The sequence below is a fragment of the Dermacentor silvarum genome, chromosome 6 (assembly GCF_013339745.2).
Source record: "Dermacentor silvarum isolate Dsil-2018 chromosome 6, BIME_Dsil_1.4, whole genome shotgun sequence".
Taxonomy (NCBI): Eukaryota; Metazoa; Arthropoda; class Arachnida; order Ixodida; family Ixodidae; genus Dermacentor; species Dermacentor silvarum.
In genome coordinates this window covers 950,927-975,077 of record NC_051159.1, presented here as the reverse complement: position 1 = coordinate 975,077, position 24,151 = coordinate 950,927, and the positions used below count along the sequence as shown (strand labels likewise).

At 47.3% G+C, this 24,151-nt stretch overlaps 1 protein-coding gene across 1 annotated transcript in view; it reads left to right on the top strand.

Annotated features, from left to right (window-relative positions):
- LOC119455804 (Down syndrome cell adhesion molecule-like protein Dscam2) overlaps positions 1 to 24,151 on the top strand; it is a 317,386-nt gene that overhangs the window by 263,626 nt on the left and 29,609 nt on the right. Inside the window, exons 11-18 of the mRNA XM_049668624.1 lie at positions 718 to 841; positions 2,224 to 2,634; positions 11,051 to 11,212; positions 15,162 to 15,443; positions 18,999 to 19,118; positions 19,832 to 19,933; positions 20,090 to 20,161; positions 21,405 to 21,555. Of these exons, the coding sequence (XP_049524581.1) occupies positions 718 to 841; positions 2,224 to 2,634; positions 11,051 to 11,212; positions 15,162 to 15,443; positions 18,999 to 19,118; positions 19,832 to 19,933; positions 20,090 to 20,161; positions 21,405 to 21,555 (1,424 nt within the window). The remainder of the gene's footprint in view (positions 1 to 717; positions 842 to 2,223; positions 2,635 to 11,050; positions 11,213 to 15,161; positions 15,444 to 18,998; positions 19,119 to 19,831; positions 19,934 to 20,089; positions 20,162 to 21,404; positions 21,556 to 24,151) is intronic.

The window sequence follows — 24,151 nt, the reverse complement described above, 5'->3', positions numbered from 1 at the left end:
GCGGCTAAGGCTCATAGACAGAACATCTCGTTTAAAGTGGTAGGCTGGATAATGGCACAAAATGTGTTCTATGTTCTCATCCCGTCCGCAAGAGTTACATAAAGCGCTGTTGGCCATTCTGAAGAGGAATGAATAAGCGCTCGTGACTGCGACACCCCACCATAGGCGGCACACTAAAGTTGCTTCACAACTGAAGAATCCGGGTGGCAGGAGAAGTAGCATGTCGAGGTACGATGAATATAATCTAGAGTTGGTAAAATCCAGCGAATTCCAATTTCGAAGTGTAATGCTACATGCAAATGACTGAAGTTGCCGCGCTGGATGGGTTCTCAACAATGGCATTGTACGCATTGATCTTGCTGGTGAGCCGAACATGCTGTTTCATCTGCCCTGTAGTTACCGGTGATTCCGCAGTGGATCGGTAGCCACTGAAATATAATATCATAGGCCGTTCTCGAAAGCTTGGTGGTGCATACGTGTAATCCCAGATACCAGTTGCTCATTGTTGCGATGAGTCAAGGCAGACTGAAGCGTTTGTAAGAAGGGTTAAATGAAGGTTGGGACAGAACAATGTCCTATCTGTGCTCTGTTTCATTTTTCTTTCCGTCCTTGTATTTTGCTCAGTAAGTTATTTGCTAAGACTGGTCATCGCGCCTGTTCGGGAATATTGTCTTAACAACTAAATGCCATTCAGGTTAGTTGTGGCGGTGAATGCAGGTCTCTCCGGATGGCCGCTCCTTGGTGATCCAGCCCGTGTCGAGGGAGGACGCCGGTATCTACCAGTGCCTTGTGCGCAATGAGCGCGACTCCGCCCAGGGTGCAGCACGACTCAAACTTGGATGTAAGTCCCCGACGTCTCTCGCGTGACTTCGGGTGGAATTACGCGCAGCATTGCTGTATCCGCCTTACATGTCATGCACTGTGATTGCAGTGAATGACGGTCCGTCAGTCGTTCATTCGCAAGCCCGTTGGATGACTGAGCAAAATTCATTTGAAAGAATCTAGTTAAGTCAATAAAATAAGTGCATGCTTTTTCAAGTAATATAAGAGGATGTCCAACTGATCTCGTCATTTTAACTTATTTACGGCTATGAAACGATGCTCATGACGTGCCGCCTATAGAAATGTCCAACTCTGCATATCTCCACACGGTTACTTCCTTTAAACCTTTAACCGTAGTAGCCGGTAAGAAACTGCTTGCTATTCATCTTAATTGTACACTTCTATCAACAATTACTTTCACACTCTCTAGAGTAGTGCTTGTCCATTACCTTTATGTGACACCTAATCTCTACGCATCGCAAGCATGCCAAAATCGTAGCCCTTTTAATCACCAGAGATCACGCCTCTGTTCTTTGTGAGAGTAGATAGCAACACCTTCTCCTTGCCACTTAAAGGTGCAGCAATGATGTTAATGAGGAATCACTTCTTTTTCAGACAACTATCTTCCACAATATTTCACGTCACATTTAAGCCTCTGTTTTCTCACGCTGAGCGAAGGAGAGGCGTTTTTGAAACGTGATTGTGGAGTACGATGTGTTTAAATATGAGTGAGCAACATAAGTGAAGATAAGTTTAAATTTTGTAACGCGGTGTGAAGGGCTTACGCGTAAGCTTTCATTTGTTAAAATTTAATTTCGCAAGTCCTTTGCTTTGCATTGCATGTCATTATTCTTGCATTTGAGTTTTATTGCTATTCATTCCTGCTTGCTGAAACACCGAACCATAAATAACATAACGATTTGTTCGCCTGTACTGCGAAATGTAACTGAACGCTTTGTCATTGTGTAGCTAAATGTATCGGCTCGACTGATCCCGTGCAAGGAACACTTGGAGTATCGATGGAAAAAAAAATCAGGGAAGAGATATGACTGGATCCGTTACAGGCATAGGTAGTGGTCCGAGGTAGGTAGAGAAGTTTTGAGAAGGAGAACAAGCGTTAAGGAGATGTATACAAAAATACTATAATGAAAAGCATGTATAGCATACCTGACTAACTCTAGTAGGCTAGGTGACTATTTGTCACCGCCCCGTTTCACAGGGGGTGTCAACAAATCATCATCAGCATCAGTTGTATTATGCAACAGGAGGCTGAGGGATTGGTGCAGAAGTGTTAGAACAAATCAGTTAGGCCACGAATAAATCAATTCGATCAATTTCACTTATAGCAACAAAATTAACCTTCACCCCCTCCCCCCCACCTCCTCGATCTGTCTGTCACAGTCTCGGCTCCCACATTCCTGTCAGTCTTCGCGGAGCAGTCTGCCGAGCCTGGCCGTGGGGTGTCGCTCCAGTGCTCGGCGACGGGCAGTCCACTGCCTCGCATTTCGTGGGCACTAGACGGAGCGCCACTGCCGGACGTAAGGAGTAGGACCGTGCCTTCGTCGGTGATGGCGCTTCCCGGTCACGTGTCCAGTTTCGTCAACATCAGTGCCGTGCGGCCCGACGACGGTGGTTTGTACACTTGCCGGGCATCCAATGGCGCCGGAACAGTGGAGCACGCCGCCCGGCTCAACGTGGTCGGCCCGCCTCGCGTGAGGCCCATGGCTCCCGTGAGCGCCGTAGCCGGAGAGAAGCTGAGACTCGATTGCCGCTACTCCGGCTATCCTGTCGAGGTGGTCTCTTGGACGCGAGGTGCGAGCACTGTTTCTTGGCGCAATTTCTGAAGCAGATCTTATGAAGAGTATGCTGCGCGCGTGGAGAGATATAGTCGTGTGAAGGCTACCGCGTAAAATAAAAGAAAGAAAGGAGGAGGAGGAAAGAGAAAGGCAGAAGGCAGGGAGGTTAACCAGAATAACGTCCGGTTGGCTACCCTACACCGGGGAAATGGGAAAGGGAACACAAAGATGACAGGGAGAGGGAGAGGAGGGAAGGAAAAAGGGGAAAAAAGAATGCTGAAGGGTGACAGGTGGAATGACATTCTGACAGAAGTCGGTTTGTGATGTTTCTTCTACAACGTTATTCGGCTTTGCCATGATTGTTTTGCTGGTATACACTACTAATTTATATCAAACTTACCAAAAGTGTTATTTCGTTTCAGTCGATTTTAAAGGGTCACTAAAGGCAATTAGGACAACGGGGATGGTTAAAATACCATTACAAAAAAACTCGCAGCGCTAGTTTCGCGCTAAGAATAATGTCACAGTTTCACACGAAAGGCGAAGCATCGCTTACGATAGCAAATTAGTAGAGCAAGGTAGACTATACCAAGCAAGGATAGTAGTTTAATTGGCCGTATAAAGTTGCAAACATTCGCTTACTAACTAAATAGACAAGCACGGTGGCACGCGCGCACAAGTAAACATTAACACATCTCGCTCGATCGCTGCCGAAACTCGCTGTGACGCCGGAGTGAGAAAGCGCGCCAGCAGCAGCGGGCAAATTGACCATCGCGTTGTCTCTCGTCTCGCTTCAAGCGAACTAAACGTCGGAAGCACAGCGCATACGAAGCTACCGGCACTCGGCGCATGCACTTTTTCCCCTTCGCAGATCGCTTTGAAGATATGGCGGCCGCGCTCTGAGCAGCAGCCGACGGAGCAGAACGCACCCCCCCCCCCCCACTCCTCCCTCTCCCTCTCCGTCGCCTCGCCCCGGTGCCTCGCGCGCGAAAGAAGACCGCGCGCTTCAGGCCTGCCTAACCCCATCGCGTGCGCTACATTAAAGGGACACTAAAGAGAAACAGGAAGTTCAGCTGGAATAAAAGAGTGACCTTCAGGAATGCATGCCGTTTTTGTTGGGTGCAAAAATTTGAGTTATTAGCGGAGAAATTCGTAAACAAAGGCCAAATATCTCTTCCTCAATTTCTCTCACCCTAGATTTGGCGCTGAAGCAGTGTCGTCACAGATTGCATTGCTCTCAGCGAATCAGAATGCGCCATGATACGTCACCGCTTGCGTAAACGGCCGAGGCGCTGGGCTGGATGCATCATGGCTGCATGCATGGTCGCTGCGTTTGCGTTCGCCGCGATGGATACCGTAGCTGCCGCTGAACCTTGCAACGAAGAGCTCGCCAGGAAAGCAGGACTGCATTTCAGCGATATTCAGTGAAACGGAGCGCGAAATGATCCTCTGTGCTCGAGCGGTAGGTGTTTCCGCGTGCGATGGCGGTGAGCCGCCGGCCGCGCCGGCGGAATGCAGAGCTTCGTTTTCGTCGATGGGAGGCGAAGCGTCGGGTCCGCCAGGCGACGGTGTTCCCGACAGAACAAGCGTAGAAAGTTGTGCACGTACTCAGTATGGTTATTTCGTGGCTCTATTTAATGACATTCAGCACTCACCGAGCCGCCAGTTTGCTGCTGCCGCCCCACCGGTAGGAGGTTTCATGAAGGCCGCATTGAGGGAACAGCTGCTCGAGAAAGGACTGGCCTCTGGGGCACGCCAAGATACTTTCAGAGGGCAAGATTATACACATAATCCGAGGGCGAAAATGCAGAGAGCACACCATCGGTTTCTCTGGCTCTTTTGCCGTTTTATCATCGGCAGAGCACTGAGCCATTGCGAACGCCGGGGAGCCGGGGCTCTCCGAGCGACGCCACATGAAAGGACACAATCGAGTCAACACTGCCGCTGCCCCTGATCAAGCGCCTTGGGCCATTTATACAGCCCTCAACACTACACACACGAGGCATTTTCTGGCTGTTTCCCGCGAAGTGAACGTTTTTCGAGCCACGCAACACGCAACCAAACACCGTAGAGCGGAACAGGAGCGCGCGACCATGCATTGACCAAAAACTAAACTACGAAACTATCACGGCCGCATGTTTCGCTATGCCATTTTTTTCTTATTTATTTAATTTTGTGCTAAACTTGTACTTCCTCGCTTGAAACGGTTTAAAAAGTTGGAAAATGCTGTTTATGTACGTTTAAGGTGTATTTCATTTTGCATTTTATTAACAGCGATAAATCGCTCTCGACCAATCGCGACCGGCCTGCGTTTGTAATCTCCGACGTCACATCACGTAGTGCGGGAATTTCGAAGGGGCGTCAGCACCTATTCTTCAGTTTTTCGCTATTTTCTCGCTTATTAAACATCTGTTTGCAGTAAGAATGGTATGGCTGTGATCGTGAAGGGATAATCTACCATTTAAGCTCAACTTCCGGTTTCTCTTTAGTGTCCCTTTAAGCCGCGATCACGATTGCCGGCTCACCCTTGTACGCTTGCACTCGTACACACAGCATACGGCGCGCGGCGACGATTTTATCGCCGTTGGATTTTATACGGAACCTGACGGCGACGCCGGCAGCCTGAATGCGCTTGGAGTGTTCATATAATTTCTATCGCAATAAAAAACTTCGTTTAAGAAAAAACCACGTCTGAAGGGTCGGTGTCACCGACCCCGTGAACGAGAGGTGCAGACGCTGGACCAAATTTCAAAGCCGACTTATCAGCTTCCGAAAATAATCCCACGAAAGCAAGGACAATTAAGAATGGGCCCTCTGGTGCGTCAGCGAACGCCGGTTGCTGTCCAAAGAAGTCAGAGCCCAGAGTTGCTAACACAACAAAGTTATATTCTTCACACCAGGCAGTTACAAACACTTGCACACTTAGGCTAGACACAACACAATACAATTCAGATCGGTATTCACAAAACACAAGAAAATAATCCACGACAAGCACTAAGAGTCCAACACGTAAAGTACAAAGTGAATAGGAACGCTAAGTGTCCAATCGTATTCACCCGTGCTGGTCTTGGAGTCAGACGATCTCGGCGTAGCTCGGGGCAAATCTCGAAGAAGGAACTTCTTGCGGAAATGCAGACGCTCGATGAACTCGTCGACTAGCTTGCCGCGGAATCCCCTTCTTCCGCAGACGGTCAGCCCTCACGTTACATCTCTTTATCGGAGCGGACTCGTCTCTTCTGATTCTCGCACGCCGTTTTACTGCGATAGCAATTATATGGACACTTCAACCGGATTTCTGCCGTCGGAGTCGCCGTGAGGTTCCGTATAAAGTCCAAGGGTGATAAAATCCTCGCCGCGCGCCGTATGCGCGAGTGAAAGCGCGCGGGGGACGCGTGCTATCACGGAGAGCGAACGCATGGCGGAAAGCAAACGCGACCGTCGCGCGAAAGGCCATGGGGGTATGGGAGGGAGGGAGGCGGGGCGACGCTGTGCTGCGGCACCAAATGCTTATCTTGCAACCGGGCGCAGTGGGAACCGGCCACTCAATCTTCCACGAGAAAGCTAGAAAGCGAGAAGACAGCGCGGGAAGGAGGGGGGGGGGGGGCGGCAGCTTCTACTCTGCCAACAAGTGCGCTTGTACTTTGTCCCGCTGTGGCGGTCGCCCGCACCGTCTCTTAAAAGAGATCTCCACACGGCTCTGACCTTTGTATTCGCCGTGCATTCACCGCTCAGTTTTCGTTGAAGCGATAGACCACACGAACCTTCGCCCGCTGCGGCGGCTGCGCTTACTGCCAACGTTTTGACAGTCGTTGTCTGCTGTTATTCAGTGTGATCTATTCATGTTTGCTTGTGCGCGCTGACACCACGCTTGTGAATTCAGTTAGTAAGCGAATGTGTCCAAGTTTATGCAGCCGATAAAACTGCTATCCCCACTCCGAATAGCTCTCTACTAATTTGCTATCGCAATTGATGCTTCGCTTTTTGGGCGAAGCTGCGACATTTTTATCGCCTTCGATGGTCGTTCTCGAACCTTCGGTCGGAATCGTGATCCCGTAGCATGGCCAAAGCCTGGGAATCTTCTAGCCTTTTCTCGCACCTTCGACCGCCGCCGTCGGAGCGTCGTCGAGGGGGGGGGGGGGGGTGATGACTCATCCCGTTGGCGCGCGCTCATGCTCTAATCTCTTTTTGTCTCGACTCGCCGGTTAAGAGGGTGTCTCGGCGCCCGTGCTCTGCTAGTCTCTCTCTCCCTCTCTCGTTACCGTCTCTTTGTCTATGCTTTAGACTTCTAGACTCCGTTTGTCGGGTCGGCTATTTGAGGCATATGCGCTCTCCCTCTCGGTTAAAGTTGCCGTGGGGCCGACGTGTTCTTTCGCTGGTTGCGTGACAGGCGGCGCGCGCCCCCATTAGGCGCTCTTTTGTGACAGTCTGCATACCTCTAGCGCCATAAAAATCGCCCGCCCTCGAACTAGGAGTGGTTACACTGGTTAGGCCATCCCCGCCGTGGGTGAGTAAAATGGCGGCCGACAGGCAGCGCTACGATTTTTTGCAAAAAAAAAACCCGCAAGCGTGTGGCTATGGAGAAACCCAGCCGAGTCATAGCATAGGATTCACCGCTGCAAACGCTTTTGGCAAAATGGCGTGGACCGTTCGGGCATGCCGCGACATAACATGGACGTGGAATTTTTCGCTACTCGCAGTTTGTGTCTGTTTTGCGAGCCAGCGGAGCACTTCGCAATAACGAAACTACAGCAACGCGAAAGCGCGAGCGGCGTAGAGTGGAGAAAACGAAACCGTTCCACCGCGCCTGTCGTCGTCAAGCGTAACGTCAATGAGTTCTTTTTTTTCCAAAAATACACAAGAACTGGTGAAGTAGTATGTTCTGCAGTTTTATAATACAATGCAATAATCTTTGTTTTATTCTTATCAGTCGTTAAGAAGTAGTGACAGAAATATAAGGGAGGGGGGGAGTGCTACGTCATCGGGCTAGTCGCAAATCGTGTCCAGCATTTACCTCAATTTCTCGATTACTAAATCTTTGTTCGCGATAATATTATCGCCTTAGACATTGTGATGGAATAGTTCGGCACGTATGTCTATGTACAGTCAGGCGGTAATAAACGTCAGAGACGCACGAACGGATTTAAACGAACATTTATATAACATGATGGGACTGAAACAAGACAAACACTAAACACAGCATACGGAGCAAAAGTCCTTACAACAAACACGTCTACACGAGGTCCTACGCGCAACGTTCGAGAGAAGAGCAAATAGGCCTCACGGATTCAGTACTGATGTCGTCGATCGGCGGTAGGTCGTCTCGAGCAGTCGCGACGATTTCTGTTGATGAACTAACGCACGATGACCCTCGTGGGAGGCGAGCCAAGGCCGGATGACAGCACGGGTCTTCAGATGAGGCAGGCGACGGCCCACGGCTGCATTACCGTGGCCAGAGCACTCGAACGGGTGTCAGGCGGGTGGCTTCCACCGCCACAACTCCACATGCCACCTCGAGCAAAATTAAGAGGCGGCCTCCAAGCAAAGGCCTCAGTTAGGCCTCGAGCAAAGGCCTCGGTTAGGCCTCGAGCAAAGGCCTCGGTTAGGCCTTGAGCAAAGGCCTCGGTTAGGCCTTGAGCAAAGGCCTCGGTTAGGCCTCGAGCAATGGCCTCGGTTAGGCCTCGCCCCGGACACAGCCTGAAGCTGCTCCAACAGGCGGCAACGAGCAGGCAGCAGCCAGGCCTGCTCCAAACGGCGTCGCACCAGGCGCCACTCCGCGTCGCACCAGGCGCCACTCCGCGTCTGCACCGACAGGCATGCGCGTTGTCCTCAGGGCCGCCTCAGGCACCGCGGCAGGAGCTCCCGGAACAGCGCACTGGTCCTGCGTCTTCCAGTCACGAGCCCGCTCTGCCCGTCCGGCACCCGCGTCTTCTTCTTCCTTTTTCTCTTGCTTCGTTTTTTTTTTTGAGCGCTGCCAAGCGCGCAAGCTGCCCCTGATGATGATGTCCCCAGCACATGGCTCGTACCCACTTTGAAGCTGTCCCTAGCTCGCCTTCTTCTGTTTCTTCATTCTTCATTCACATGTCTCGATAGTTGTCAAACCGTCCACGCACATACACAACACTGATAAGGTCCCTGCACTACAGACATACATTCTCGAGCATTAATCTATCATTTTAGCTTGACCAATTATTTGCCTTTAGTGTCCCTTTAAAGAACCGGACATACCCAGTGGCACATACCCATCGACGTTAGTCCGACGGTTAATTTATAACCTGGTTCCCTCAGTGCAGCAGCCCTATGTTCTACACATTAGACCATGCACTACCTGGTCACCCAAATTGGCGGGATAACTGTTATAGACTTAAATAGTCAGGCATCACAAAGTGCATTAAGTATACGTTAAGTATCCTAAGAAAGCTGATCGTATTAATAATCGGGATGGTCTAAAGAAGAACTTAAAAAACTGAAAATAACCAATGTCATTTATGCGTGAAGAGATAATCTAAGCAAGAACTGGCCGTCTGGAATAAATCAATCACAACTCATACTCACATATTTTAGTTCGCAGCATTGGTAAAGAGAGATGCTCTGAGCTTCTGTATATCCTCGCAAGTCACGCAGCTAATATGCTTCATAAAATGTTCTCGCTTCTACGATAGAACATGCACGTTTGTTGAGCCTGCTCTCAATAATCACGTCTAAACAGTTGTGGGTCCCTGCGGACGGTTTAACCATTGCAACTACTGCTTTCAGTCTATTACGTCATCTGTGAAATCTATACACAGGGAGCCTTCTATCTCTTTCTATATGCAGAAAAATTATGCACATTTCTCGGATTCCGGCGCAATCCAACTTAAGTCAGTTGCGTCAGAGTCAAATACTGGTGCGTTTTAAAAATCGTGATTGTATAAATGCTGCAATCGTTGACGAGAACCTTCGTTGCATTTTTACGAACAGATTCTTTGATATATCTTATTTTCTCCTCATCCTTTCTACCCTTTCCCCACAGAGCCGAGTAGCCACCCGTTTCATAAACTCGTTTCATAATAATCCTGTGCTGAATTGACACCTTACTCATCTGTGAGGCACATCCTCCAAGGCTCATCTTAATCCGGTGTCTGGGCATGTTTTCGTGGAATCCAGCCACCATATTCATCAGACTTTTCTTACGTATAATCGTTTCTAGATTGACTGACGTTCTGGCGTTCGCCATGTATGACAGCAGTCGCCCATATAACAAGACGATAGCTGTATGCCAAACACGGACTCGCCAGTTTCATTTTTTCAATACAAGCGTTGACTGGAACCTTATGCCCGCCGTTATCGTAGCGTAAAACTGGCTCAAATGTATTTTAACGCGATAGCGTTTATGGTCCCGTGTCGGAGAAAATCCGGCGTCGGCAACCGGCGTGTGATCGCAGGTGGCGGAGAAAATCATCCAACCACATCGACCGCGCAGGCCCTCCATGTGGTGCAAGGTATTGGTGAACAAAATTGAATTTCTCACAGTGAAATCCGTCAGAAAAATGGTAAAGTACGACTTAATCATTCGGCGTCGGATTCGCCGTCGGATTTTTAACCAATCGGCGTCGGATTGTAATTTGAATGTACGAGAAAACATAATTCTGCTACGAGGAACTCAAACACAAACCCCGTTTTCAGCATTTCTACCAGACCTGTGCGCGTCGGGGCAATAGCAAACAATTAATAAAATAATAAAAAATGTGCTAAGGCCTTCACATTTTAATATAAGACCACTTATATTGCCCCTGGAAAAACGTCTTTTCAGCAATGCATTTCAGCTTAAAAGTGACGCCAGATCTGTGTAAGCTTGGTCTTTGTAAGCTGGCTTTCCCACCTTCAGTGTTGTGAATGAAGCCTACTTGCCGTATGGGAACGATGCGATGTGAACGGGTCCCGATAACGCTATCACGTTCTACTCTTAGATGCGAAGCTTAAGCGTCCTCCAATTTTTGTAACTGAGCATAATTTTTGTACGTGACCTAATGTGCTCAAATTTCGCACACGTACTTATCATGTAGATTGCGCAGCGACAGAAATGTGATAATAGGAACTCATCGCGGCCAGTGCTTTCTGCGCCCCCGGAGAGCGCTGGGTGATCGCTGGGGGCGGAAATGCAGTCTTAATGAGTCACAAACGCCCACGCTTTCAATAGAATACAACAAAGCATCATCTCGGGTTCTTCAGCGTCCTCCAATGGTGTTAAAAGCGCAGGCTGCCATGCGTTCCGGGTATCGCGTTTCGAACGCTGAGCAATGTACAACCCACACAATTCTGGGGCGGCCAGACGTGATCTGAGCACGAAGGAATAAAACAATAAGTACATATATCAGTAGTTGTGTATCAAGTTCACTCGTAGGTTACGCATAAACCAAGACTCGATGTAACGGTTTCCTGATGTCTGTGTCCAGGCGGCATCCACCTTCCGTCAAGTAAGCGGCAAGAAGTGCTCCGGGACGGCAGCCTTGTCATCAGCGAAGTGCGACAGTACGAAGACAATGGCACCTATACCTGTCACGTCACGGGAACTCAAGGACAGAGCGCCAACGGCACAGTGGAAGTTAATGTGCGCGGTGAGAGGCGTTCCATGACTGCTCCATAGAGTGCGCAGTGCGTTATGCGCTACAGTGCCTAGGCAACGAGCATTTCCCAAAGCGAGCCTTTTTTTTTTTACAATTACGATTCCATCGCCCGTAAGTTATGCTATAATTCTATGATTCGTCAGTTTGCAGTGATTCTTCAGAGTATGACGGTCCTCGGTTAGTCAGTGGAGGAAATGTACCAGGCGCTTTCTAGTATCTGTTATAGCAAAGGCTCAGTACGAAATAAACCTATACTAAGGAGATAGCGGATGGTAAATAACTACGTCAAAGACTGCGAAAGTGCCGCGTAACTTTGTATGAAGATAATTGGTGAATCTTTTACTTTTTTAGACGCTGATCTGGCGACATGGTGCCAGAACGCTAATAACTGGCAGCCATTTCATGCACTCGAAGCTCTTTCTCGAGAGACAGGATTTGATGCAAGCATTCAATTGTATTCCATCCCCCCTTACTCTCGTTTATTTTCTTGTAACATGATTTCTTTTTTTCCTTGCAATTCCGCAGAATTCACGACGTAGCAAGTGGTGAAACATGTTACACTAGTTGAGTGCCATAAATAATGTTCGGCTGCGGTGAATATTTTTATTTTGACTAAGCAGCTTATACTTTCAATGCGGTTTAGAAATCCAGATGATTTACATGCTATTACGATTACGCCATGCATCCGTGATTCCGCAAAAGACAGCAATATCACACTAATGAGTTTTTCACAGAAATTTCAGCCATAGTAGGTACCTTCACTATTAAATGTATGTGCCCTATTTGAGTTCGGTGAAGCGCGAAAGACGGGACAAAGTAAGGGCCCATTCACACTTGCGACTAGGCCAGGTCGCGCGATCAAATTAGTCGCAACGCGACTAGTCGCTAGTAGTCGCAAATGGTCGTTTTTCTCGAAATGCGACTGTTTCGGGCCAGTCGCTCACTGCTCGATTTTGCAGTCGCGCGACTGCAGTCGCAGAACAGCTGAACCAATCAGATGCGAAGGAACAGGACGTACGTATACTCTGACGCTTATTTTACGCGGCGATGACATTTCAAGCAGACGTGAACGCCATATCGCGAGACATTTCGGTTTAGCGACTCGTCGGTCGCATTTGTCAGTGTGAACATCGTTCGTCTTGAGTAGCTTTCTGGTCGCCAGACGCAATCGCTCGCGCGACCTCGCCTAGTCGCAAGTGTGAATGGGCCCTAAGGCGAGAGAGACAGGAGAAGCGCTATTGACAACTGTCAGCGTATATTGAAAGTTTCGTTGCACCAGGCCAATGCGCGCATGCGCGCCACACACCTTGAAACGAGCAACAAAAAGAGGCGCCAAAAGCAAGGCAATGTGCCAAGAAAAAATGCATAGAACGCGTGCACAATCTCTTCATGAAACGTGATAACTGGGAAGCATGTGTACGCTATCGATGCGCACAGCTGTCCCGAGCGGTATAAAAAAGAAAGCAGAAGCGAATGAACCAGCTTAGCTGCATGTAGCTACCCATCAATCGCACTTTTTTGTTTAAATGTGTGACCGAAGCCAAGTTAATGCAGATATAAGATCCACAATTTTCTATTAACATCGCTTCCAAAAGCTTGCCTTATAATTTCGTTTTTCCACGACCTACAGCTTCTGCATTCTGCAACCGTGGATAGCGACCGAAACGTTTGCAGTATAAAGCAAAATTCGACCTTTCTTCTAATTTCAAACACCCGAAGTGCTGTCGCAGCCTGTCGTTCAGGCACTGGCCAGTATGTCCCCAAGTAAACACGACCGCAGCTTAAAGAAATTCGGTACGTGACAGAAGTAGCGCATGGGACATACTACTCACGTTTTTTCGTACAATATTTCCTAACTTGAATTCCTGTGATGCAAATTTAGACGCTCTGACACTCTTAACATTCATTATGGGGTTTTACGTGCCAAAATCACGATCTGATTATGAGGCACGCCGTAGTGGGTGACTCCGGAAATTTGGACCACCTGGGGTTCTTTAACGTGCACCTAAATCTAAGTAGACGGGTGCTTTCGCATTTCGCCCCCATCGAAATGCGGCTGCCGTGGCCGGGATTCGATCCCGCGACCTCGTGCTCAGCAGCCCAACACCATAGCCAACGCTTAATATTGCTGGCTAAGTCTGTCGTAGAAGTTTGTAACAAGTGTTACTCCTAGCTGAAGTTCACGTTTGAGTTCAAGCAGGCCATTTTGATTCCGTTTATATACCTTCACATCCTTTTTAAAGAAAGTGACCTCATCTGCTGGGCTCACATGCCAAGGTCCAAGAAAGCCATTCTACCCTTCGATTCATTACATTCCAAACTGATTAAACTGACTTCTGTCGCAGTACAGAATTTCTTTAAACTGCGGTGGTGTTTACTTGAGACAGACTGGCCAGTGCCTGAACGACAGGCTGCCGGCAGCACTTCACGTGTTTGAAATCGGAAGAAAGTCGAATCTTGCTTTACACCGCAAAAGTTGCGGTTGCTATCCGCGGTTAAAGTATGCGTAAGTTGTAGGCCATGGAAAAACGAAATTAGAAGCCGAACTTTTGGAAGCGATGTTAATAGAAAATTGTGGATCTGATATGTGCATCAACGTGGCTTCGGTGGCACGTTTAAACAAAGAAGCGCGTTTTAGGAATAAACCAGCTAGTTCATTCAGTTCTGTTTTGTTTTGATGCAAAAGCACCACTTGGCTCATTGAGCAAAAAGCCGGCGTCTGTTGCCTGGACAAGCGAAAACGGCACCTAAATTCCCATTGACTGTGATGTCACGTCACGAGCACGCCTCGACGGTGCAGAGCGGGCGAAAAGGGACACCTACTGCCATGACAGCGCGCCAAGTGTGTCGTGAGGGGAGAGGGCATCGCCGCGACGCCATGTCACCCTCGCTTTCGTAAGCCTGTGTTATCCGAGTGTTTCTTGTCCGCGCAAGCTCTCGCTTGCGTTCTAAGTACGCCTTGGTGATCGCTATAAAGAAATTAATGTATAAATATTAAAAAAAAACTGAATAAACTTGAAAGGAAAATACGTTCGCGGTAATAAGCTTCGAACCTGCGACACCACGCTCAAATACCTAGGAGGCGCTGGGCTAAACCAGCGCCTCCTAGGTAAGCCGCGGTCTTTGCCTAGCTAAACCTAGGTTGGCCTAGGTAAGAGGCCTAGGCACTAGGCAGACGTAAGAAGCCTGTGCAATCTCTTTTATGACGTCATGCTAGATGGAGCGAAATGTTTGTTGCCAACCCTGGCTTGACGAAAGCGGAGACGTCAAAATCACCGCGGCTTATTTGAGTGCGCGTTAGATTTTATGGCAGTCGGGCAGGGTAGCATGACGTCACAGATCGAAGTGCACGGGCCTAACGCGCTAAAACGTCTTAACACGCTAGCTTGCCCGCGAACGTTTCATAACTCGAAGAACCGCCCAGCGGCGCTCAGTTGTGAATGCGCAACTCATAAGAAATGCATAGGTGGCCTCGGAATTTTTTCATGCCTCTTGTGCCAGTTGTGCGCTGTCGACAGCGTAGACAAGCTTCCGCATGATCCCGTTTCATGAAGGGATTGTGCAGACGTTGTATGCAACTTTCCTCCATATCGCATTGTTTCTTGCGCCTGCTCTTTTTCATGCGAGTTTCGGAGTGTAATGGCGCATGCGCGCATTGTTTTGTTGCATGAAAAAGGTTTCCAATCAACGTTCACAGTTGTTACTAGCGATTTTCCTCTCGGTGTCGCCATACTTAGTCCCGTATTCAAATATGCATCACCAACTTACCAAAACATTCTACTTTTCTGAACTATGTACCCTAGCTCGCCAGCACTCGATCCGTCACAAAGCACTTGTGGCAAGACAACTTTGTGCTTTAGACATTGGCCATACCTGAAGGTGACACAAATGATCATTTCGCCATAGTACACAGCAGATACTTATGCCCAAATCTCTGCAGTGCGGCCGACCATCGCCCCATTTTCGTTCCCGAGCGGCCTGCAGGCTGGCATGCGCGCCCGGCTCGGCTGCACGGTGATCTCTGGCGACCCGCCTTTCGAGTTCGGCTGGCGCAAGGACGGTCGGCCGCTGGGTGCCGAGTTGGGTGTTCGCGCGCAGACGGACGCCTTCTCCAGCGACTTGACCTTCACCAGCCTCAGCGTCAGGCACAACGGCAACTACACCTGCGTCGTCTCCAACGCGGCCGCCAGCGCGAGTCACAGCGCGTCACTCGTTGTTCAGGGTGAGGAGCATTGCCACACCGTTGCTTTTCCTTTGGAGGTGTAGCAGAGAATTAGCTATGACTAGATTAGGAAACACGTGTTTACTTAATTAAGACCATGCACTGTTAGGCGGCATGTAATAATTACAATCATGAAGTGGTCTTCTCAGCTATTTTGCTACCTTAAAAAGAAAATCGAGGATCCAATTCGAAGCTCACTATTAGTAAAAAAAAATAAATAAAAAAAATCACCGTCCAAGCACTCCGTACAGATGGTTACCCAGCGAAGCTCAAACGTGCAGCCCCGGTGTTTATCACTGGCTTAATCTCGATGGTTCATTAAACTCTTTCACAATTATTGGTTACATCTTTGTATTTCTTAATGAGGTTACACACACGTTCAGCTCCGACGGAAAGAACGACGTCACTGACGGTATGCCCGCAGTCCGCCGTTGTCGCTTGCGTTCGATGTCTCGAGTTTGCTCGGTGGCATGGTTAGCAGCATTCGCCCGCCATTGCCGCTTGCGATTCCTCGGAAATAAATTGCTTCGAAATTAAATCTATCCGTTACGTAAGGCAATGAATGGCTCATACCCCCATAAGCAATGTCTCATACCCCCGTAAACGCGGCCTCTCCATTACGACGACAGCAGAGAAGTGAAATTCTACGCTTTAATGATGAGCGGCAACGGAGCCAGCTGTGGAAGAAGACGACGGCGAAGAACGCGGGAGCAGACACACGAGCGCGTGCTGAGCACGAAGCACGAGCGCAACCCGAGGGGCGCCAACGAGCCAGCTGCGGGAGAAGACGACGACGCTAGAGCCAATGCTGATGATGATAGTTTCCTGTACACATGCGACGGACAGACGCTTTTTCGTATCGCCTAGCCATATGAAGCTTCGATTGTGTGGTCTTGCATGCAGAACCTCGATCAGATTATGGGGCACGCCTTAGTGAGGAAAGTTGGGAATAATTTTTACCACCTTGGGTTCGTTAATGGGCACCTAAATCGAAATTTACGAGCGGGTTCGCATTGCACCCTCGTAGATGTGCCGCCGCCGCGGCTGGCTATCAAACCCAGGACCTCGAGCTCAGCCATGCGACGCCATAGCACTGGGCTACCTCGACATGTTGTAATGGAATTAACAAGCCTGCAATGAAAGCCACTGTGCTACGACGCGACCCGGAATAACCACGATGATGTTGCACTAAGTTTGACACTGAAATAATAAACACCACCACACAAAAGGACGAAGCACGAGCTACCAACTATTTAACCCTTTATGGGCCTTGGGCAAGTCTTAACCGGTAAATTTTTTTCCTCTCGTTTTTGCCATTAGGGCTAAGGGCGAGTGTGGCTCGTCCCTTGCATTTAGGCGCTCTTTCTAAGTGCCAGTAACGGGCCGAATTTGTCAACATCATTTTGACATTATGGTGTGTTCTCTATGGCCTATAGACTCCGTTCCTTGTGGTTGGTCCGGTAGAGATGTTGAAAAGGAGGCGGCCAGTTGCCTTTGCCGTGCCCTGTCAGCGATAGCGCAGCTTTCATTTGATTGAATCACCAAGCTCCGAAGATGACTTGCTTCTGCATGAAATAATTGACATTGATGACTGCCATCAATATCAATTCTTTCTCTCTTTCTTTCAACCAGACACATTCTGACAAGACGCGGCAGTGAACGAAGTTGGATGGTCGGAACTTTTCGGCAGCGCATAAATTTGTGTATTTTTAGACACAAGTTGCGAATTCACTACCCCCATGTCATATATTTTGAATCGGCGAAAAAAAAAATCCTATCCAGATGTGTAATACAGAAGAATATCACTTTCTGGATGCATATTTGGATTTTCAGCCGGCACCTAAAGGTTTAGTTTTGTCAGTGAACACGTCATAAGGAAGGTGAAAGGAGTGCAACATGGGGCAAGATCATGACATGTGATGGCGCGAAAGACCAAACCAACCGCTTTAACTGATGCCCGTTGGATCCAGCAAACGTTCTGTCGGCTTCGGTAAGCATGATAGACTGAGAGTTCATGCGCACTTGTCTTTTTCATTTGTGATAGCGAGTGCTTCCCAGATCTCCCTTTCCGTTTTTGTTGTGCTTTTCCGACGACCTTATTCTTAATTATTACTACTACTGGTATTTCATTCTTTTAGTGCTCAAACTCTGTGCAACACGATCATGAACGTGCACCAACTATGCCTAAACCACCATGGCCCGTGTTTGTGCGCTTCACGTATGTCAGTTTGCTAACCTTGCACATTCAGCTTTCGAAATTGCGCACCACGTGTCACGTCTGGCTTATGAATCTTGATTTATTTTTCACGTCGCCTCTTCCTGCTGCTCTCTCTTCACGACAAGCATTGCTTATGAATCCGGTCAAGAAGAAAAGTGTTTTCACACCTAAGGACTGATGAAATAGCGCACTTCTAAGACAATACATATCGGAGATAAGAACACTTTGGTTGATTACACTTAATTCATAGACCAGAAGAACTAGCGAAGTAATATTAAATACACTAAGGGTGATAGAAAACTCAATAAATTCGGAGAAGTGTCTGGTTAGTCGACGAACATGGCTTTGGTTTGTTTGTTTGCTGCTGTAACGAAAATTGTATTGTTCGGCATGCACTATTCAATAGCCTTTGTCGGCTTGGGGTTTGTCTCGAAGGATGAACTTCCCTGCAGTCAGTGGCATTTATGAATATATTGCACGCAATACTAGTAAGTATATTGTATGCAATATATTCAAACCACTGCAGTAGCTTAGCGGTTAATGCATTGGACTGTTAAGCAAGACGTCACGGGTTCGAGTCCGAGCGGTGGCGACCGCATTTCGGTGGGGGCGAAATGCAGGAACGCTCATGTACTTATATTTCGGTGCAAGTGAGAGAACTGCACGTGATAAAAATTATGACACCCACTATACGACTTGCCTCGTAATCATATCTTGGTTTGGGCACGTAAAACATAAGAGTTTAATCTTTGAAATATATTAACTAAATGTCACGTGCATAGTGTAGACATGTGGATCCTAATATATGTATATCACCATTTCCGTGACAGTAGAAATTATTGAAAGAAATTGTGGTGACTCATTCGATACGGCGTTTGAATGGCTCACGGCCATGGCGACCGCATGTAAGCGGCGGAAAGGAAGAGGAACAGAATTAAGTATTGGTGCGCTGTAAACACTATAGGCAGTTTCCAATGCCAAACAGTTCAAATTAGTTGCCCCCTATGGGGCTTTCAGGGTAATAAAATGAAATGAACCCATGCGAAGCTTGTCATAGTGCAGCTCTTCAGATGCAAAAGCTCACCAACAATTCTACATTGTTTCACTGATAAGGCCTGTGTGTGTGCTCGTATGCTTTGCTTGTTAGGTTAGGCCTTCCCGTAGTTCTTTGTGCTCACATCACATGACTATTATTGTGACTGTAGCCAAAAATATAAGTGTTTAGAAAAGCGACAAAATGTGTGCTTTGAATCTATTGCTATGTATATCTTGAGGGTGTTTAGTCCACGGTTGCCATCAAGATGTGTCGAGCTGCAACACATTGCCCCCATGCGCAGTGCCCCCGCAATGGGTAATTGAACCCAGCGACGCCTCCGTGCTGCTAGGGCGCAGCGTGCGAATGGACTGCTGGGCGGATGGTTACCCACTCCCCACCATCACTTGGGAGCGAGAAAACTGTGAGATCATGCTTTCGTGCAATTTGGCTGGCCCAGAGGGCAACATTGTTTATGCTATCTATTTTTTTTCTTTGTGTGTTACTAGCTACCCTTTCACGCTTAGCCAAACAGTACATGCTACTATGGCCTCGAAGAATTAGAAAGACTAAGAAACCAGTATTATTGAAATAAAATGTAAATAAGAATGAAATTGTGTTCGACGAACTTCTTATAAAAAGTTCAAGTAAGCCCATTTGCTTCAGAATAATCACATTGAGCGCAGCAAGTAATCAGCTTGTAAACAGCGGAACGAAATAAAAATACGCTTGAAACACTTTCACTGTCGGTTCACATTCAGTCGGTGTAAGTACCATTGCATCACTCGTAAAAATAGTGGCATTTTAAGTAAATATAGTTCATGCAGAACCGACATTGCTCCAATAATTTTCAGCAATTCTTGCTCCTTCACGGAGCAAGAACTGGGTGCTAAACGTAGTGCTAAATTCGAAGTGCTAAATGCACGTTCTTGTAATTAAATTGTAGGCAATGTCTCCAATATCTTTGCTTTTTTATAATGAGAACTGCTTTCTGCCGAGAGTGCGCAATTTATCGCGGAGTTTTTTATTTCTTTGTGACGCATGATTAGTTCATTTGCATAAACAGGTGCTGATTTATGTTTTGCATAAGTGTGTGGTTAAGTACAAGGAGTCATGCGAATTTCTTTTATCTTTCAGTGTACGGAACGCCTGGATTCAGCGCCATAACAGTAGGCACGGAATACGAAATTTACGCCAACGGTTCCTTGCTTGTCAAAAACGCTCAGGAGCAAAGCGCTGGTGAGTGAATTTTCGTGGTTGCTCATTGTGAAAGGATGCTTTTCTAGATATCTTCTTTAACGCAAATGTGACAACTGGGCAAGGCATACAGGCGGAATATGCTGTGTGCACTGCTGATCTTGGCAGCAGCTTGTATTATAATATTACTTCTTTCAGGCCGCTACCTTTGTCAAGCAACGAACGGGATCAGATCAGGATTAAGCAAGCTGGTTCACTTGAAAGTCCATGGTAGGTGAATCATGTCAGATTCCTTGAATAGAACTTTAATAAATGCGTGATTGTCTAATATAGGTCGCCAAATATTAGCAACTACAATAATAATTATCGATATTCTATCACAATTTCAGCGTACTTGCTGGCGTCATTTTTATTTTCATTTCTTTCTTAGTTCGCCGCGCGGCCTTATTGGCCGGGGCACGTTATGCCATTATGTTGAACGGAAATGCGGGAGCAAGTGAATTAGATAGTCAGTTGTGGGCCAGCAGGTGACCCTTTGCGTGTACACGGGCAGTGTTAGCTTCGCCAGGTCATGATGTCATGGCTGCAAAGTGACCTACGTAATCAGCATACCATCGGCTTTAACATTTTAATAGCGAGTCCACGTCCTCTAGAAATATCTATAGGAGGCGCACCATCAACTTCCTGATAAATCTAGATCCTTGCAGGAAGGCTCCGCAGCCTCAGAGAAAACATTGCAGGCGTTTGTTATGCTGTAGAACGTCTAGCTGACGCAATTTGGTTGCGACGGAATATCGTGAGTGTCTGCTAGCCGAAAGTATAATTGGCAGAGTTAAGACAGTATCAAAGTTTAAGGAGTGCGGAAAAAAATAGGAGTACAATACTTGCTCGTCGTATTCCTTTTCTTTCACATGCAATATGTGAAGGGAACTGTAGTTGTCTCTAATGTAACGTTACTCGTTTGCTAGAAACGTTTGGATGGTTTGGCGCTCTTATAGTCGCAGACACCGAGAACAAGTTCGGCTGAAAACGCTAACTTCGCAGTCATCTATTCCCACATGCCCGTGCAAGATATCCCAGGGCAGCACCAGTAGCAAATACGGTCGCGAGCCTTTATGTCCTTTCGCACGTTGACTTTGTCAGCTGGCACAGATCATAGCGCCTGCATGGTGGACTCGAAAATGTTCTTCGTTTTTCTGGCAAAGGACACCTCAAATGAGGTTCACGGTCAACAGTGCGCTTTGATCTGTTCGCACGCCTAGTGGATCGAATAATGTTCTTAGATATAGCGGCGGTTGGGTTGCTCGGGTGTTGATTATCATCCCACCATGCTTAGTCGTCAGGTGTCCTTGCCTCGGTGTGAATTCGAAAGACGGGGCTACGGTGGGCAGTGTGTGAAACTCTCGAGTCAGATATGCGACCGTTGCGCCATCCGAGTCATGACAGTGTGTGAAACTTTTATTAGCGCAACAATTCCCTTCAATAACATGACCACGCGCCCCTTTCTTACAAGCCGGGCCCCATTTCGCCAGCAAATTCCGAAGCGAAGCCGTGCGACGAGGTGACACGGCTCGTCTGCGCTGCAAGGCGCAGGGTGACGCGCCCATTGCGCTCAACTGGGCCAAGGATGGCCAACCGATTGGTCCACCGTCGACAGATCCACGGTGAGTACACGCCGCTTAGTAACTTTGACCCGACAGGATAGACACAATGAAAGGCCTTGTTCTCGGGGGGAGGGGGGGGGGGGGGAGAACGCGTTCGAAGGCGATTCAACCGCCAATTGAATTTGATGAAAGGAAACGCTTTCCTAGGCGATTTGGGGGTGAGGATAGCACGTATGACCAGTATAATCGTTGTGAGAGCCGCGATGGAATGACAACATTTGATTGACGTCAACTAGAGGTTGAATCACTTTGCAGCCTATTGTTATCGGTTATCATCGTCGTCATATTCATCATTATCATTGCCATCACCAACACAATCCGTATTGTCATCATAGTTATAGTATAATTATAATCATGATCATTATCGCGGCTCTAAGATTAAACTGATGATTAATTATCATCATCAGCCATCATGATCATTGTTGACAAATTTCAGACGGTACTACCTTCGCGATCGGTCAGCGGAAGTGGTATGAACAGACGTTAGAAACACATACATGATGCGCAAAAGTGGCGGTAACTCACTAAGGAAGATAAAGAGAGAAAGGAAGCATTTATTAAAATAAAGGGGAACCGCAGGATCCTTGACGGGCCCTGGGCGTGGATGGAGTCCTCAGTCCAGTACCCCATGAGCCGAGGCCTCTCGGCGCGCTCTCACGACCAGATCAAGATGGTACCGGGAGTTGACACTAAAGCAGCGAGGCTTCCCACTGTTATGTGGTTGGCTCTGTGATTGTAGCGTTGGCGCTCATGAGCTGGCACGCCCAAGTGGCGTGGGTTACATGGCGTGATCTATAAGTTCGGTGCGGAAAGCTTTGTAGGTGCCTCCACGAAACTGCTTCGGCACGGATGCGAGAGTCGCGCGGTGGGGGGATATTTTCTAGACAGTCTCCAAAAAAGGCAGCCTCTTGGTTTGTATTAGGGAAGTACGTTAAGATAAATAAAGAGATGGTAAGAAAAATTAATTGTTCGTTATTGCCAGAGCTACAGCCCTAAAAACTGACGTTCAAGATTTTACCTTGTATAAGAGCCTTGAGAATTTTTATCTCGTAAAAATATGGATAAGGAAACCCAATATGCCGAATGCCGCACGCATTGAGTTCACTTACATAGTTACTAGAATTGTTATTCCAGAATATCTCAGACTTTTGCTATAAAAAAGGGTGGATCAATTGCCCAGTAAATGACGGGCGTTGTGTTGTTACTACTGTCTTTTGCATTGTGTGCAGTCTTTTAATGTTTCTGTCTATTTATGTCAGACCTACTGCAGCTGTAACTTCTGTTGTAAACTGCATTATGAGTCGCCGATGCTGCTATTATTTACTTTGTGGGAGGGTGGGCCTACGTCAGCTGTTTGTAACGTTTTTAGCGTACGCTTCCTCAGTTTGACAAGCTGATGTTCTGCCAAAGTGAAATCAGTAAATAATTTAACAGTAAAGAGCACAACATAAGGCATCACTACCGGAATCTAAAAGTTGCTCGTCCAAGCTAGTGTTGTCTAATATTGTACCAAAACAGAAAGTTGTATGAACTGCTACTAACAACAAACACGGGGACTATGAATGACGGTGAAGGTGGACAACAACCTATTTCTAGAGATGGTTGAATATCAACTTTTTCGAGTACGAATAGAATACGAATAAGTATCGCATATCGAATCGTCTATCGAATAGTCAATCGCAGACGCATATACTCGTATTTACAGCAGGAATATTTACTTCAGTATAATTAGGTAATAAGAAGGGAGACGTTAAAGGATTGAAGAATTATAAACCTATCAGCTTGCTTTCATTATTGTATAAGATATTCACCAAGATAATTTCTAATAGAATCAGGGCAACACTTGACTTCAGCCAACCAAGAGAACAGACTGGCTTCAGGAAGGGATATTCCATGATGGATCATATCCATGTCATCAATTAGGTAATAGAGAAATCTGCGGACTACAATCAACCTCTCTACATGGCTTTCATAGATTATGAAAAAGCGTTTGATTCAGTAGAGATACCAGCAGTCATAGAGGCATTACGTAACCAAGAAGTAGAGGAACATACGTGAATATATTGGCAAATATCTAAAAGGATTGCATAGCAAACTTGGTTCTCCACAAGAAAAGTAGAAAGATACCTATCAAGAAAGGTGTCAGGCAAGGAGACACAACCTCTCCGATGCTATTCGCTGCATGCTTAGAAGAAGTATTCAAGCTCTTAGACTGGGTAGGCTTAGGAGTGAGGATCAACGGCGAATATCTCAGGAACCTTCGCTTTGCAAATGACATTGTCCTATTCAGCAACAATGGGGACGAATTACAGCAAATGATTGAGGACCTTAACCGAGAAAGTGTAAGAGTGGGGTTTAAGATTAATATGCAGAAGACAAAGATAATGTTCAATACCCTGGCAAGGGAACAAGAATTCAGGATTGCCAGTCAGCCTCTAGATAGAGTCTGTAAAGGAGTGCGTTTATCTAGGTCAATTACCCATAGGGGACCCTGATCATGAAAAAGAAACTCACAGAAGAATAAAATAGGGTTTGAGTGCATACGGCAGGCATTGCCAAATCCTGACTGGGGGCTCGCAACTGTCGTTGAAAAGAA